This window comes from Centropristis striata, chromosome 3, assembly GCF_030273125.1.
Source record: "Centropristis striata isolate RG_2023a ecotype Rhode Island chromosome 3, C.striata_1.0, whole genome shotgun sequence".
Taxonomy (NCBI): domain Eukaryota; kingdom Metazoa; phylum Chordata; class Actinopteri; order Perciformes; family Serranidae; genus Centropristis; species Centropristis striata.
In genome coordinates this window covers 32,494,585-32,512,725 of record NC_081519.1, presented here as the reverse complement: position 1 = coordinate 32,512,725, position 18,141 = coordinate 32,494,585, and the positions used below count along the sequence as shown (strand labels likewise).

Genomic DNA, 18,141 nt, shown 5'->3' with positions numbered 1-18,141 from the left:
AAAGTTACAAATATCAATCCAGAGACCTTGGACGAAGGGGCAGAAATACCAAAATAAATGAGTAAATGAGTAAGTTTCAATATGTTCAGAACAGAAAGTGCATTTCACATCAATGTCTTTTTAAAATCTTCAAACAATATGTTGATTGGGTGGATAAAATGTATGAATTATTTTAAATGCAATTTCTCTCACTTTATTGCCGATCAAATATGGGTTGGGTAATAGCCAGATATTCTGATTAAGTTGTAATCATGGTTACCAGTTAAACAAGCTTTACCCACTGGGGTGTCTGACAAGGACAGCAGGGACAAATGTTGGGTTTCCACTCTTGGTTAAGATTTAAACAACATGCAAACACCAGATGGGATAGCTCCAAAAACAAAAAAAATCTATTGCAAAATCTACAGGAGAAACAGGGATATTATATTCAGATAAAAATTCATAATAAGAGTAGAGAAGACCATCCCTGTTGAATAGTTGAGCCACATATATTATACCAGTAATCTATAAAGAGGGATTTGTGTTTTTTTCGACAGAAATTAGGCAGTTTAAAAATACAAACTTTTTTCCCCCAATGCTTTATTGAAAATTACAAAAATAAACATTTCTGGCACGTTTTTCACAGTACATACCTTGCATAAGTGTAGAAAGAATGCTAGGTGAACATCAATCAAAAGTAAAACTTATAATAATAACATCAATATTGTAAATTCAGAGCAGTTGAAATAAAATAAAATAAATACAAAAATAAAATACATATAAAACAGTCTAAATTATGTTTCTAATAAGGGGGATTTGAATTAGTTTTAACTGTTCATTTCAGTGGGAAAATGTTTCAAGATATATCATTTTTGTGCCTTTGTTATTGTTAGAAGTTTTAGAGATTTTAAGTACAATTTGAATTCATTCATGAAGACAATACATTTGGGGGATGATTTCCTAACTCTATTCTCGTGGATGAAAATGTTTGCTAAACAAAGGATAACGTTGCAACATAGTTCATCGTTTTGTTTTGCAAAACCATACCGAAAGTGACATCGTCTCTGGAGATAGCAGCTGGAAAAAATATGATTTTTTGTTTCATCCAATTGTGAATGTTGACCCAGAATGTTTGTGTCACATCACATGAGAAAAATAAATAAATACAAACTTTCACGTGACAGAAGTCTCTTCCTTAACCGGAAACGGACCCATTTGTTTGCCGTACCGCCTGACGCCATTTTCAAAACGGCTAAGCTTTATTGCGCAGAGCAGAGTTGTTCATCAGACAAGTTTCAATAAAGAGACGGATCGTTTGAATTATTCAAGGTAAAGACATTCTGACTGGAAGATGCATGTGGGATGGTTGTCAGGGTTTATTCAAACCATGACTGCTCTCTATCCCATCATCATATAAGTAGCCTTTTCTAAATTACATTAGCATCGGGAGCTAAAGCTAATGCCAGCCTGCTGGAGCTGCTTTATTATCTGTAAATACTGACTGAATAGCTTGTGAAGTTCATAAACATGTAGGTTAACCTGAGCAACAGTCGGCTGCTTATAAAATGTGGACCACTTGCTTAATAATGTACAATAATGGCTTTTCTAATAGCTTATAAATATATCCTGACATGCCACTTATTTAACATGCCGATTTCCATGCAAAATGTAAATAAAATGCGGGGTCGGTTATTGGTGCAGACATTTGACTTAAAGTACATTAGAGACTTCTTATGAATAACTGTGGTCCATGTTATAATGGACAAGATTGTTCATATGCATAACTTTACATCCAATGCCCAAACCAGGCAGTTTGAGCTGAAGCACCAGCTGGTAACATTAATGTTATAAGATATTTTTTTTAGTGACCCTTCAAAAAAAGACGATTGGGTTCAAAGTATCTAAGTTGAATTAAATATTCTTGTACAAGGAGCGTTTAACAGTGCAACACAGCAAGTGAGCTTACAGAGAAAAAGGCTCAATCTAAAGAGCCTGAACAGTTGGTTTATATGCTTCTTACAATGGGCAGTTTCTGACAGAATTCTAGATAATTTAATCATATGTTTTATCAGATGTTAATCAAATTTGTTGTCTTTTACAGTTTTCTAATCTGTAGCCAGCGGAAAACCTTCTAACCCATCTCTGACCCTGAATATGTGACGTGTGCTTCCCCTCTCCATAAAAGTTTGATCCTTATCTGAACCTGCCAGCCTGAACAGAGAAAACCTCAGTGGAGACACTGGGGCCTTATCTCAAACAAATAGCTGGCAGGAAAACATCTGAGTCGTATGATTAAACTAAAAACATCTAAATCTAAAAAATCTAAAATTTAAATATAATTATTATAATACTGACTAGAGTCGTTCCGATTCAATACCAGTATCGGAAATTGCTCCGATACTGCCGAAAATGTACCTTGTACATGGTACATGATACCATGTAATTTATTAAATTAGTAATCTATTTACTGGTTCGCTCCTAGGAGCTAAGTAGCACTATCATGTCGGCGGTGTGGCAATATTTCACACTGAAATCTCCCACCAGTAAGACTGCGACATGTAACGTGCAAAGATAAAATCTCACGGGGTGGCACGGGTGTTGCTAATTTTAACACAAGCTGAAAACCCGTCACCCTAAAGAGCACAACGAATATTCTTAAACGAAAGGGAAAAAGGACGAGCCGCAGCAGCAAACTCTGGAAGCTGCCTTCTAGCGACAAGAGAAATTCCCCAGAGACAGCGTAAAAGCAAACAAGATAACAGACAAAATCCTGCATGACCAACTCGTCTGTTGTCAAAAATGTGAGATTTTGCCGCATAATGACGACAATAATGATAATCATATGACAGTCATGCAGGTGAAGTATGATATTTTGTTATAACACACTGGTATCAGATCGGTACCCTGTATTGGCCGACACCCACAGCACAAGTATTGGAATCAGTATCTGGAGGGAAAAAATGGTATCTGAACATCTCTAACAATTAACCATCGTAAACAAAGTTGATTACGCTCAAAGCTCTGACCCTTTAAATACATCCAGCACGTGATTCTCTGTAATAAGTGTGTTCCAACAAAAAGACTGTCAATTTCACATTGGAGTTTGACATGATGTTCTCCTCATACAACAGAGATCAGACTATCAAACAGATGATGGAGCTACCGAACTACAGCAGCCAGCTGATGCAGCAGCTGTGGACCCTGAGGAAGGAGGGCCACTACTGTGACTGTACCATCCTGGTGGGAGACAGCCCACACCGCGCACATAAACTGGTACTGGCCGCCTCCAGCATGCTCTTCAGGTAGTGTGGGGGTGGAATTTGTAAGATGAAATGCAGAAATTGGTTTGCAGGTGATTTATTTATTTTGAAATGAAATATTTGGTGGGTCGGAATTAAATTTCAGTAGATCTTATGTCATTCAAAATAAGTCCAGGCAGGTCTCAAGCTATTAGAAAGACATTTTTTGATCATTAATAGCTGCAACAATTATTCGATTAATTGAACAATAATCGATTATTGAATGAATTGATAATATATAGTTGATAATCAAATAATTGGTTTGAGCAGTTTTTTAAAGACAATAATTCCAAATTCTCTGATTTCAGCTTCTTCAATGTGAATATTTCTGGTTTCTTTGTTCCTTTATGACAATAAACTGAAAATCTCTTTGGTTTGTGGACAAAACAAGAGATTTGAGGACGTCATCTTGTGGTTTGGAAAACACTGATTGATATTTTTCAACATTTTATTGACCAAGCAACTAATCGATTAATCGTTTGAATAATCGACAGATTAATCGATAATGAAAATAATCGTTAGTTGCAGCCCTTATCATTAACCATTTAGTAGTTTGACAAAATAATCTTTCAAATCTTCTCTTTTTTTCTGGTTGTAGCTTGTTGGTGAGCCTAAAGAGTATTTAGTCAAATTGTAAAATCAGCCCACAAATACTGGAGGGCAGGTTATTAGTTATATCTATATGAACAATATGCAAGCATTTAAAATCATGTGATGTAAAATATGTTATAAAGGGGAACTTTGGGCTTAGTGACTATTAATGAGGGGGAAAAAATAGCTTTAGTATTGAGCGAGTGCTGCTGCTGTGAGACGGGCTACAATGTAATTCTTTGGGCAATTGTTCACCGTCAATGTTCATCCAATCAAAGTGCTTGTTTTGGCATGATCAGATTGTCATTATGAGTGTCTGACAACATTATGGAAAGGACCCTACAGAAGAGAAGTCCCATTCTAAAATCTCCTGGTAGCAGACTTACTGCCAGAATACAATGAGGGAAACATGAGTGAAAGTTAGAGAGAGCAGTGCAAGATGTATCAATGTAACTGTTGTTGGTGTTGTTTTTTGTAATTTAACTAGGGTTGTCAAAAGTATCGATACTCAAAAAAGTATCGATATTAAAACGTTGTATCTGGAAACAATACTCATTTTCAAAAGTATCGATCCAACAACTTATTAATCAGCTAAACCATACAACCTCAAAATATTGTTCTAATTGTTATTGTTTATGGTATTTATTTATTTTTGCACTACCTCAGACCTGAAGCTTGTTATCATAGTTGCAGTTTCTTTTTGCACAACTGTTTTTTATTATGAATATTTAACCTGTGGTTCTGTTGATTTTTACATGTTGCATATCAAATATTTTCCTGAGTATCGGTATCGAGTTGAAAATTTTAGTATCGCGACAACCCTAAATTTAACCAATTCATATTTATCATAGCACTTTAAAAACAAATGGGCAATACTTTTAAAAGTAATTAATATGACTTTTGAAAGTAATATAATTCTCTTCATTGTGTCAGGTCTCTCCTGGACGGCTCTGACACCATCTCCATCGACACAGACATGGTCTCCTCACAGGAGTTTGGCTGTCTGCTGGACATGGTCTACACCGGTAAGCTGCCTCTTGGCAAACACAACGTCAGCCGCATCGTTGCCGCTGCAGACAGCCTGCAGATGTTTGACGTGGCTGTCGGCTTCAAAAATGTCCTCACTAGTCTGGTGAACCAGCAGCCCCCGGGCCCAGTCCCTTCTACACAGACACAGAGCCACACCACAGCCAACAGAGTCCAGAGCACCAACCTTGAAGGTTCAGCTCCACCCAACAAGGACGACTTGACTTCAAAAAAGATGGAGCTTAAGGCTGAGCCCAAGCAGAGAGACCGGCGGAGTGAGAGTGAAGAATCAAAGGAACCAGCAAGTAAAAGAGCCTGTGTGGCGCTCTTGGAGTCCTCAGGTCAGTTTCAGCTGTCATGGGTCTTTTTGGGCTGTTTAAAAGCATGTGTTGAAGGCAAACATGTAAAAGTTAGGCTACTAGTTTATTAGGCCCAACTGAACAACTTAATGCAGTCCAATACAACTACCCACTATACTGCCCTACAAAGTCTAACTGCAGTAACTAGATTTTTGGTCAGAATTGAGTTATAACTAAAAATGAACTCCTTGATGTTTGTTTTATGTTGTGACAAAGTTTTAGATTTCAATTTTGCAGTAATTGCACTTACCACGGTCTGCTTTGGATATATATACTAATTCAAACATAAAAATAATAGAAATTATAAGTTTATTTGAAAGGGAAAGTATTATTTAGATAGTGATGAAGTAAAAAAGTGAGATAAAATTATATTAATACTAGAAAGAAATGTTATATTTTAGTCTTAAGTCTAAAATACACAAATCTTAAAAAAAAAAAAAAGAGTTTTACACTTTTAAATACACTTATAACACAATCAATTCGAAAATGTTTATTCACTAAAAACAAAAAATAAAAGCTTAAAGAAGACAACAACATAGTAGTTACTGCACTCTGTTTGTGCATTACTATTAGAACCTTACCAGCAATGCAATAACTATGTTTTTGGGGTCAAAGGTCAAATAAATTGTCATGATTATTATTATTATAATTTTTTTATTACTTTATTGCAGGTTATGAAATTACAAATATTAGCAGCTTCATCACATATTCAATTCATCCTGCTACATTTATGCATTTTTTTTTACAAGAGGTAGTGCCAAAATAATATTATAATTCAATCATTATTCAATTAATTATTTCACTGAGGAAAAGAAAGAGAAGAATATAGAAAAAAAGGTATAAATATGTGTGTGTAAGACAGACAGTTCTAGTTCTAGTTTTCCACTCCATTTATTTCCATTACCCATTTACTCCAGTTTCTTTTAAATTCTTCTTTGCTGTTTCTCAACTTATAGGTGACTCTTGTCATGGTTATTGAGCATAAACATTACATCATCAAAACATGTAGAAATAAGTGTCATATCACTTACATATCAATAACCGAAAAACATGTTAAAAAACGTAATCAGTTTTTCTCAGTTTCACCCTTTGCGTAGTTACTGCAGTTAGACTTTTTAGGGCAGAATATGCACAGCAGAGCAACAATGTTTTACTGGCGTAAGACTTTCTGACTGCTTTCCATGTTTTCACATATGTGTCCACAGCGACCGAAGAAGCTAAATCCTCAGGAAGAGTAGTGAAAGAAAACAACACAATGGCAGCAAAGACATCGAAAGGGCAAGACGCTGGTTTCCTGGAACATTTCTCTGAGTTTGTGGAGCTCCTCACCAACATGTCGTCTGTCCTGGAGGAGCTGGGCCAGGCAGCACAGACAAGCCTGGACCAACAGGAGAGAGAGGTAGACCAAGTCACCTAGGCTACCCACAATTAAAAGTGCTCAGTGGAGTTTCTTTGTAAAGATGTTTCCTTCCACAGGGAACTTTAAAGACCATAGTCCTCAACATGTTTATAATTAATGTTTACTTACTTTTGCAATCTTTGGCTCATCTGTATTGGTAGGGTCTGAAAGACAAACAATAGTCTTGGCAATATGATAATTTTAAAGGTTTCGATTCTTAAGCAGAAGTTGCAAGATCATTTGGTATTATGATGGCCAAATGTCAGTTTAACACCCTTGCTCTAGATCAGGGGTCTCAAACTCAAATTACCTGGGGCCGCTGGAGGCAGTATCAAAATGACTAAATTACTTAAAAAAGGAACAAAATGACCAAAAAAGACAGAATTACTAAAAAAGACACAAAATTATTTCAAAAAGACACAAAATTACCAAAAAAAAGTAAATAAAGGGACCTTCCACACACAACTCGGTAAAGTGCCATTCATATAAAACTCACATTAAACTTTCATATCAAGGTGGGGGCAACAAAATATTGTCACGAGGGCCGCAATTGGCCCGCGGGCCGCGAGTTTGAGACCCATGCTCTAGATAGATCAAATCATCCGCATAGCAGTCAGATTGTTTTCTGTCCCTTGAATAGAAATTCCCTTTATTTCATCATTTTGTCTTAATTGAATAAATGCTTAGAGCTCACCTTTATACAATATAATGTATAGTTATGTGACTATGCACAGCCCTGATTCCTAGAACACTTTTCTAGTGTCAATCTACATGACAAATATTCATTAACTTCAAGCAGTTTGCTTATTCTATAGTGTCTGTGTACTAATTCAAAGAAAATACTGTAAATTACTTTAGAATTTTGAATGTTGTCAATGGGTCCATCCTGTATTGTCTGATTGTTAATGTTCATTATGTATTAATTTAGGTAGGAATTGATGATAGAAGTAAGTAAACTACATTTAGTATAAGCCCTTTCTAAAAGAAAGACTGAGATCTCTCTGTAGTTGAGGGAAAATAAATGTACATATCTGCTCCTGGCAGGTTGTGTGTCAGTGCTGTGAAGAGGCAGATCCCAGCTCAGTGTTGGAGAAGCTGATGAGCAGAGTGAAGGAGGGGCAGCTCAGTGAGGGAGCGCTCTTTATGCTCCTCCAGACTGTAAAACGGAAAGCCCATTCCTCCGTCCCCAAACCACTGCCGCCTCAGGTGAAAGAGGTGGAGAGCAATGCCCAGGAGCCAGAAGAACACCAGACTGGAGGTAAATTAAAAAAAAAATAAAAGGTCATATTTTGAGAAAAAAATTGACGAGATTAAAGTGGCAGATTTATGAGATTAAAGTGGTGAATCTGCGAGAAAAAAATTGCTTTTTCCCCACTTTTTTTCTCGTTAATCTGTGACTGTTTTCATGCAGATTTGTCACTTTAAATATCTCAAAACTGCAACTTTTTTTCTTGTAGATTTGCCACTTTAATCGACTAAATTTGCCATTTTTTTCTTGAAATATTACCTCCCCCCACTGAAGTTACCAAATACGGTTCTTCGCCCGATAAAGGGTTAAACCAATTCATATTCAATACACCGCTGTCATGTTGTTGTTGGATAATGTTTATTGTTCACAGCACCTTTTTTCTCTCCATCTTTTACAGTTGACTCAGAAAAGCAGACTGGCATCAAAAGTGAAGAAAAGCAGGAGGAAAAGGGACAGGAAGAGAACTGTAAAGAGGAGACTGAAGAGGAGGAGAAATCCTTGAATGCTACGACAGACATTTCTTCCCCTCCTGCCTCCTCCTCCTCCTCCTCCTCCCCCTCTAACCCCTACTCCTGTTCCTGGTGTAAGAGAGGTTTTGCCTACAAGTGTCGAATGCTGGCTCATGTGAAGCGCTGCTCTATGTCCCAGGAGTGTGAGCAGCAGTGCCCACAGTGCCCAGAGAAGCTGGCCAACCAGCGGGCCCTGCAGCGGCATCGGGCCAAGGCTCACCGCAACACGGCACGCGTGAAGAAGAAGGTGGCCTGTGACCTCTGTGGGAGAACCTTCGCCCACCCGTCAGGTGAGACGTCCTGTTACACGGAGAGTTTACTGCAAAAAAAGTGTCTAAAAATAAGATAAAACACTAAATCTGAGGGAAATTATCTTGCTGCATGGACAGATAATTTAAATTGACAATTTCTTAAATTAAGATTATTAAATCTAGAAATAAGCATGTTGGACACTTAAAATAAGAATTTAACTCTTAAAACAAGATAAAGTATGTAACACTTCTAAATCTAAAGTTTTTTTTATCTTGGTAAGAACCAAATAATTGTCAGGTCTCTCTGCCCAGGCCAGTTCATCGCTGCTGGCAGCTTTAATTCATCTTGTTTTAAGAGATAGAAGTTTAATAAATAGAAGCAAATAAATAAATGAAAGAGGAGATATTGTAACACTAAAATGCATGGAGCAGAAAAATCTCTAAAAATGGTTCAAGTAAAAGCCAAATTAAAAAGAAGTCTTAAGTTTGCGTCTCTGATGGCCTCAGGTCTTCAGGAGGCTGTTCCACAGACGTGGACCACGGTGAGTAAACGACACCTCACCGTGGGTTTTTGTTCCAACTTTTATAACAAGCAAGGCATTTATAACTGAAGGTATTGGCTATTGAGCCATCCATTCTTTGTCAGCTCCACAGCTCCATAGCTCCACTCTGTCTCCTCCACTGCTCTGAGCTCTGTAAAGGCTGACTGTGACAGTTATCATTGCTGTCCCCATCCACTGCTTGGGGCTACACAAATGCTAATTGCTTTATTTAAGGAGAATATCTACTCTTTTATATGTAATTTCCAGAGATAATTATCTTATATTGGGGCCAGTATGGTAGTACTGAATGATTTTGAAAATATCTTAGTGCAATTATTCTGACTAGTATTGTATTATGTAAATTATATTTATTTCATTCATAATATTGGAGGGAATAATAGTATTTGCTCCATTCCGATTTTGTTTGAAAAATATATTAAAATGCTGACGGTGTGATTATTTTTTCATGACGTTCTGAACCAAGCAAAAGTCCATCGAATATGATTTTTAGGTCAGGACAACCCCGCAGCTCCACAATACAGAATTTTTTTTTTTTTCACACATATTTTGCCTTGAACAAATATTGCACTTCCTATGACTTGGATATTGCTATTGTAATTGAATTATGGTTAAGTGTTTAGACCTAGAGTTAGTTAATATTTTATGATGTAATCCTTTAAAATGAATTCATGTTTAATTTTACAAACTGATTTTACATTTTTTAAATCAAAATGTGGATGTGGTTGTAGCAACAAGTTGAACATTCAGATATTTTTCCGATGCAGCAAAGAAATGTTACCATGTCCCCAAGTTGTTAATTTATTCTAATTATTACTTATATTCAGGAATCAACAGGTGTTTGGTGCAGGTCACTCTATAAACTGAACTGTAATGTTTCTGCTCCCTCTTGTCATATTTCAGGCATGATTTACCACAAGCGCACTCAGCACTTTGAAGCGAAACCGTTTGCTTGTGGGGACTGCGGCGCAAAGTTCGGCGCCAACTCTTCTCTAAAGAATCACATGAGGCTGCACACAGGAGAGAAACCCTACCACTGCAAACACTGTGGCATGAGCTTCAGTGTAGCTGCTGCACTCGCATACCACACCAAGAAGAAACACTCAGAGGGTAACACACACACACACACACACACACACACACACACACACACACACACATTCTTGTACTTCTGTCTTTGTGAGGACCCTCATTGGAACAGTGAATTCCCTTGCAAGGTTTTAATAGTTTAGAATTTTTCATTAGTTTTAGTTTTAATTTTGTTGTGAATTTTTGTCTTCAAATTCAGTTATTTTTAATTTGTTTTTAGAGTGAGTTTGCTAGTTTTAGTTCAGTATTTATATTTTGAAATGCTTTAGTGTTAGTTTAGTTTCTATTAGCTTTAGTTTTTTGTAATGTGGTATTTGTTTGGCGGGAGATTAAAAGAGGTCACAGTAAATTTTGCCTTTATTTCCTTTGCCTTATCCATCTTCATTATGTATGAAAAAAGTTGACAAAGATGAAAATGAAGGACATTTTCACAATAATTTTAGTTAGTTTTGTAACTACTTTTTTTAATAAATTAATTAAATGAAATATTAATAAATGCATTTAAAAAATGGGGGGGAATAAATAATTCAATAAATAATAATAAAGCAACAATAATAATAATCATAATAATAATAATGAAAGTATACATAATTAAAATTAATTAATTAAATAACAATAATAATAATGATTAAATAAAATTAAATGGACAGTTTAAGGCAGAGTTATAAAACGTGGTCACCGTCCTATTTCTCTCTCCCAATTAATTAATAACCATGGTACTCTAGCTGTGATACAAGATTCAAGCCATTCTGCAGGGGTATTGGTAACATCTACTCTCACCATTAATACAATAATTATTTATATCTGGAATTGGGCCAATCATGTAGTTGACTGAAAAAATACAAATCTAAATGTTAAGTGTTTCACTGATGACAAGGGCATGAAAAGTTATTTCACTTTTGCATCATAATTGTTGTTTGAGAAATCTTGTCCAGTCTGTTCACACTGTGTTGATTCAAGTTTTTTCTTTTTGTGTTTAGGAAAGATGTACGTTTGTCAGTATTGTAAGGCCGTCTTCGCTCAGTCCATTGAACTGACGCGACATGTACGAACACACACTGGAGATCGGCCTTATGTGTGCCGTGAATGTGGCAAAGGTTACAGCCAGGCCAGCGGCCTCACCGTCCACCTGCACACCTTCCACAGTAAGATCACACATGCTACTTTTAATACTTTTCTTTAATCCCAACCTTCTGTATACAGCAAATTATTTGTTTCTTACCAAGATAAAAAAATATATATATTTAGAAGTGTTAGATCATTTATTTTGTTTTAAGAATTTCTTATTTTAAGTGTTCAACATGCTTATTTCTAGATTTAATAATCTAAATTTAAGAAATCTTGTCAAGTGAAATTTTCTGTCCATGCAGCAAGATCATTTCCCTCAGATTTAGTGTTTTTATCTTGTTTTTAGACCAAGGTTATAATAGTTTCGGATTTTTCCGAAGTCTTAGTTTTTAATTTGTTTTTCTTTTTTGAAAATGCTTAGTTTTAGTTTAGTTTTTATTAGTTTTAGTGTCAGTTTTAGTTTTTTTCGTAATGGGGGATTTCTTGGGTGTCACAATAAATTTTGCCTTAATTTCCTTTGGCTTATCTAGTATCTTAGCACCAATAAGGTTATTAACTCTTCCAGTTCCAGGTGTTTTGAATTTTGGTTGGAGTGTAGACATCCCAGTCTCAGTAAACATATTTACCATGTGTTCCTGCATGTTCACTAACAGAATCCTCTTTCTAAAGAAACACTGGATTATGTGTGAAAAAAGTTGACAAAGATGAAAACTAAGTGAAAACTAACATTTTCACTATCATTTTAGTTAGTTTTAGTTAGTTTTGTAACCACACAATACAGTTTCAGTTAGTTATCTTTTTTTTTTTAAACTCTTGTTTTTGTTTTTATTTCAATTAACAAAAACGTTTTTTCAATTCTAGTTTTCGTTAGTTTTCGTTAACTATAATAACCTTGGTTTTTTTGGCCCCCCCCTTTTTTGCAGTGTATTTTCTTCCTGGTTTTAACAGCAATAGAAAACACTTTTGCATAATGAATAGTGTAATGAAAGTATATAATAATGTAATAATTATGAATTTACTTTCACTCCCTGTTAGATTTGGAAGAACCTCATGACTGTCAAAAGTGCTGCCTCAGCTTCTCCTCATTGGAGGAGCATCGCCAGCACATCCAGGAGGTCCACCCAAAGGAGTTCCACAAATGTCCCACCTGTAACAAGGTGTTCACCAGCGCCGCCCTGCTGGAAAAACACAAAGTCACACACACTGGAACCAAGCCCTTCAGCTGTGACCTGTGCAATAAGTCTTACCAGGTAGGATAATAGTTCAGCCTCACAGCTCTGAGGTGATAGTCATAAATATTTATATCCAGTGCTGTGTGTTTCATGTATGTCTTTCATTCTGTTGCCATAGCAACTGTCAGGCCTGTGGTACCATAACAGGACCAACCACCCCGATGTGTTTGCTAACCATACCCGGCAGCTCAAGACCCTGGTCCAGTGTGATGTCTGCTTCAAGTTCTTCCCCAGCGCTGCTAGCATGGCTAAACATCAGGCTGCTGAGCACACAGGTTAGACCAGAGAGAAGATTTAATACAGATTCACATCATGAACTATATAGTGGCATGTGTGTCAAATGTGGCACAATCAATCAATCAATCAATCAATCAATCAATCAATCAATCAATCAATCAATCAATCAATCAATCAATCAATCAATCAGACTTTATTTGTATAGCACTTTTCATACAAGAGAGATGCAACACAAATTGCTTTACATAAAAAAGGAGAAAGTAGTAATAATAATAGTAATAATAATATTGACAAAACATTGAAACAAGCAAACACCCACCACCCCACCATCCCATTATAAACAAAGCACAAACTGAGGAAACTCCATCTCAACATGGAGCAGTGAGGAAACACTGGAGGCAGCTTAGAAATTAATGAGATAAAAAATATAATTTAAAATAATTAAAAATTATGGATAAAACTATGGATAAAATAAATAAATATAAAGTAAGGTAAGATCAAATAAAATAAAAGTAAATAATAAACAATAAAACATTTTTTAAAAAAGCTAGAAAAAACCCCCCAAAACAATAAATAAATAAATAATTAAGAAGTAGAGCATGATAATAAATAAATATATATAGACTAATAGTAGCAAATAAATAAATAAGTAAGTAAAAGAGAAGATGTTATAACACTAAGATGCATGTGCAGAAAAATCTAAAAATGGTTCAGGTAAAAGCCAAATTAAAAAGATACCACAGACGTGGACCACAGTGAGAAAATAACACCTCACCGTGGGTTTTAGTTCTAACTTTTGGTATTATTAAAAGGCCTCTCCAAGAAGACCATTAAGAGATTTATAAACCAGTAAATGAATTTTAAAATCGATTCGGAAAATGATTTAGCCTCAAAGAAAATATTTGCTTCATCTCAACTTCAAGGTTTGTTACAGAAATGTACTGTAGATGAGAATTAACATGAAAGGGGTTTATTGTTGTACTTTGAAGTCATTTTATTCAAGGAACAAGACAATATGGCAACTGCAAGTTTTTACATCATTTGCCTTGATTATTGTGACTGATATAAATGAAAGAATAACTAACAACAGCCCCTCTTTGGTTATCTCTACTCATGATGTTTGTCCGTTGTAAAGGTTCAGCCACCGTGGGGACACAGTGTCCGTACTGCCCGGCCGTGCTGAGCGGAGAGGAGGAGGTGCAGGAGCACATCAGCAGTCAGCACGCCAGCCAGTGCAGCGAGGTGTTCAACTGCCCCCTCTGCTCACTGGTCTGCTCCTCCCACCTGGAGCTGCAGGAGCACCTGCTCTCCTGCCACATAGAAACACAGGAGGAGCAGGAGGCCAGCGAGGAGCAGGCCTCCACCTCCAACACAGTAAGGAGCTCTGCTGCTGCAGCTATGTTGTGGTGCAATCTTCCCTCAGCTGTTAGATACTAAACAGTATTTTAGGTTTTTATAGTTAACGAAAACTAAGCAAATAACGAAAACTAGAATTGAAAAAACATTTTCGTTAACTGAAATAAAAATAAAAACGAGTTTAAAAATAAAAACGAGTTTAAAAAAAAAACGATAACTGAAACTGTATTTTGTGGTTCCAAAACTAACTAAAACTAACTAAAATTATAGTGAAAATGTCCTGAGTTTTCCTCTTTGTCTTTTTTCATACGTAAACCTTTTTGGTTGATATGAAATATATTTCATCTATCTGGTTTTATGACTTAATCTCCTTAGCTCTCCTTATTTATTATCTCTGGTGCCGCCATCTTTGTTGTACCAACTTCTTCTGTCACGCTGACCATCACCTCTACTGACCTCACCAGAATAATACTCAACAGCACCATCTAGTGGATCAAAGAAGCAATTGATTTCATTTTAAGTACCAAAGAATTCACTTCATATTATATTCATATTAATTATGACAAAAAAGTATCGATACTTGGCGGCCATGAATCGATATTATATCGCCACGCAAAATATCGCGATACTATGCTGTATCGATTTTTCCCCCCGCCTCTATTAATCAGGCCATCAGGTGATAGCCTGATAACAGCACCTTGACCTCTGTCAATCCTGTGATTTTGCTTTAAAACTATTATATTTTACACACTGAAAACTTGCAAAGCCCACTCGCACCCCGGGCCATTAAACACTTTAGCCTTTGAATATTTCATATTGTTTTAATTATTTATTGCAGACTAGCCTTTAGCACAGCTTTAAGAGTACCACCCTGCATTTCTCTGCACCCGGAGGATGAGGATACGACATTTCACGCTCAAGTTACAAATAAAACAAAAAGTTATTCAGTCAACAAAAAATATTTTAAGCTGCAGCCTGATGAGGTAACACTTAATACTAGTGAAGGTACAACGAAGCTTCGTGAAGCATTTGCTTTATTTTTGACCCCACTAGATGGCGGTCTTGGCTTAAAAAAGGCTTTAGCAACGGTAATTGAGTGTGTTTTCAACCCTTTGTTGAACAAAGAGCGCCATCTAGTTGGCTCCATGAATAAAGCGAATGGTTCACAAAGCTTCGTTGTCCCTTCGCTACGTAATACTGTTCTGAACTGAGGTTTCTGAGTACTGTAAACAGTCAATCGGCACAACGAAAGTGAAACTACATTTTCGTCCGTAGTTGATGTGTTTATTTCAGAGTTGAACTTCACACGACGCAAAGATGTGAATTTGCTTTGCCACCCAAAGAGAATATTTTATTTGCTCCTTTGTCCACATAGAATGGATGTAAATGGGAGATGAATATTTGCCAATGTTGAATTTGTGTATGTGTGACAGAAGAGTATTCTTTTAAATATTAAATCAACTAAGTCAAACAGGGTAGAACATATCCAAGCAGCTGGCCACGTCCCAATTAGTGATGTCACTGCAGGTGTTTAGCCTCTGACAGCTGATGGAAAACGTCTGCTTCCACATCTCTCATTGGAGAGTGGCCAAAGTGCAGTTTTACCTTTTTAAATGGTTTAAAAATATTGAATATACAACCTCTCTTTCCAATTAGGTGATTGTAACAGATCCAAACGACAATAAAGGGGAAGAGTCTGAGATCTGTGAGGAGCAGTCCCAGCTGGCAGCAGCCCAGCAGGTGTTTGTGGCTCTGGCAGGAGGAAGAGAAGGTGGATCATCAGCGGAGGTGGTGGAGGTCAACATGTACGACCTCCTCAACAGCTCAGTCACCTTCATCTGTGAGGACAAACCATCCAGTCCCAGCTCTTAACCATGGACCCCTGCAGAGTATTCTGGACCTTGAGCAGTTTTCTGTTTTATTGTCTCTTCTGATTTTTAACACAACTACAGAACAGGCTGAACTTGCATAATTCACAATCTGATGACTCTGTGTCATGTGGGTTCATTTTTAGTCCACCATAATTTCTGTAGAGTTTTTTGCAATTTTAATTCAATTAGGTGAATGTCTGGCTGTAAGTGGAGAGTGAAAGTTGTTGACCTGAAACCTGAAAAGGTTTTGTGAAGTTTTTAATTGACACTCCGCTAATACCATTCACTGATTAAGACTGTGAGATGAAATTAAAAGTGTTCATTGAAGGATGTGGTTTGTTGCACTTTATATTTTTCTTATTATCTACAAATCCAAAGAAAAGACCAGAACCAACATTGTATGTTCACATCTTAATGCTCTCCAGCTTCTGTAGCTCTCGGCCCTTAGTAACCCATCAAATTCAATCAAGGCAACATATGTTAGTAATTTGTCTGACAGGATATGGCGTAGTTTTTATGCATTCCACTTGTTTAAAGCTCTCTTAGTGATCTTAATCCCGATTCTTAGTATTCCAATGTGACTAACCAGATGAATCCAGGTTTTTAGTATATTTTTTATTGCTACATAAATAGAGGCCGCCTGATTCACACCTGTTTTTTTCACAAAATTGATGACCTCACTGATTGAATGCCATGCTGCTATATTTTTGAACACACCCCTTTCAACTAATTGCCCAATGTCACAGCCTTAAGAGCTGCATATCACCAATGATGGGTCTTGTTGGTTTTCCGAGAATCTACTGCACTTACTGGCACCTTGTTTGCCATGTAGCAATAAAAAATATACTAAAAACCTGGATTAATCTGGTTGGTCACATTGGACTGCTATTATTTTGAACACTACTGTACAAACCGCTTTCACATAATTCTCATTTCAAGCATTTTTTCCTTTTCATCTCTTCACATGATAAGAAGAGCTAAAGAACAAATGGAGTTCCATGTTTTATTATCAATCTTATATTGCAGCACAGCAATCTGTGGACCAAATAGAGTAGACAGGTAAAATATTCATAAAGGCCTGTCAGGGAACCACACTGAGTCATGCAGGGTTGTGCTGCAGTGTGTCACTTAATTTGCCTCTGTGTGATGTCTGGAACTTGCTAACCATGCTGCTTGTTGAAAAGTGTAGAAATAGTGACTGCAGGACAATTAATATATGTGTACTCCCTCATATCCAGGTTGTACATCTTCACAATTGCTCAGTTTTCAAAAATGTCTCCTCAAACAGCTGGTCGATGTAGTTATTTAAAAAAATATATATTTTTCTTTCTGCAACAACATCTGCAGGTTAATTAAAATTAATTTAACAAAGTGTCATTAGGGAACCTCTAGCTGATTATGGTTTCTATTTAGCAGCAGTAAATGATTTAGATGAGTAAAATGGATATTCCTGTACCTGTAGGGACTTAAGAGACAATCACATCCTACATAGGAACACATTAATTATCAGTATTTATTTGGGAGTTTCCAAATGTGACCAGCATTTGAAGAGATATAAATACAAACAGCAGTGTAGTCTATGATGCTCCATTAACTTTCTTCAAGCAGCCTATTTCATATTTTCAAAAGATTTCTGCAGGGAAAAAACCCCTAGCCCTAACCCTAAATGGAAACAAATTAAAAGCAGGAAGCAGATAACGGGTACCTATATTTTTCAGACTGCAACAATTCTGGCTTTCTTGCTACTGCCATCTTTCACCCGTTATTATTTGAATAAGTATGTATATCTCTATTACATCGCTATTTTTGTACTGTACCAACTTAAATCATCATAATCCACTCAAACTCATTCCTAAAGCTTTTCTAAGTTATTCCATGACAATATATTATTTTACTATTTTACTTGCACCAATACGTACATACATACATACATTGTTGGTTTGGATCTTTTCATGGGATTTGTCTATGATTAAAATAATAGAATATTGGCAGCCTTATCCTTTCCAATTCTGGATCCAGAACATAAAGGGTAACATGTTGTGGCTGCATTCTGGTATCACTCATCC

At 36.4% G+C, this 18,141-nt stretch overlaps 1 protein-coding gene across 2 annotated transcripts; it reads left to right on the top strand.

The window, feature by feature from the left end:
- The first annotated feature begins 1,180 nt into the window (after positions 1-1,180).
- zbtb40 (zinc finger and BTB domain containing 40) lies at positions 1,181-16,405 on the top strand. Of its 2 annotated transcripts, XM_059329026.1 has the most exons (12): positions 1,181-1,308; positions 3,111-3,281; positions 4,803-5,236; positions 6,460-6,653; positions 7,698-7,911; positions 8,300-8,701; positions 10,126-10,332; positions 11,292-11,456; positions 12,415-12,629; positions 12,730-12,886; positions 13,984-14,222; positions 15,861-16,405. In XM_059329026.1, exons 2-12 carry the CDS (start codon positions 3,130-3,132, stop codon positions 16,074-16,076), a joined length of 2,595 nt encoding a protein of 864 aa, XP_059185009.1. In that variant the 5' UTR covers positions 1,181-1,308; positions 3,111-3,129; the 3' UTR covers positions 16,077-16,405. The 2 variants fall into 2 exon arrangements, with proteins under 2 accessions (XP_059185009.1, XP_059185010.1); XM_059329027.1 differs by lacking the exon at positions 1,181-1,308 and having other exon boundaries at positions 3,121-3,252.
- Positions 16,406-18,141: the final 1,736 nt, after the last annotated feature.

Coding starts and splice junctions, on each gene's coding strand:
- zbtb40 (XM_059329026.1), top strand. CDS start 3,130: ATGATGGAGCTACCGAACTACAGCAGCCAGCTGATGCAGCAGCTGTGG. Junction 5,237..6,459: donor GGCGCTCTTGGAGTCCTCAG/GTCAGTTTCAGC, acceptor ATGTGTCCACAG/CGACCGAAGAAGCTAAATCC. Junction 12,887..13,983: donor TCAGGCTGCTGAGCACACAG/GTTAGACCAGAG, acceptor TCCGTTGTAAAG/GTTCAGCCACCGTGGGGACA.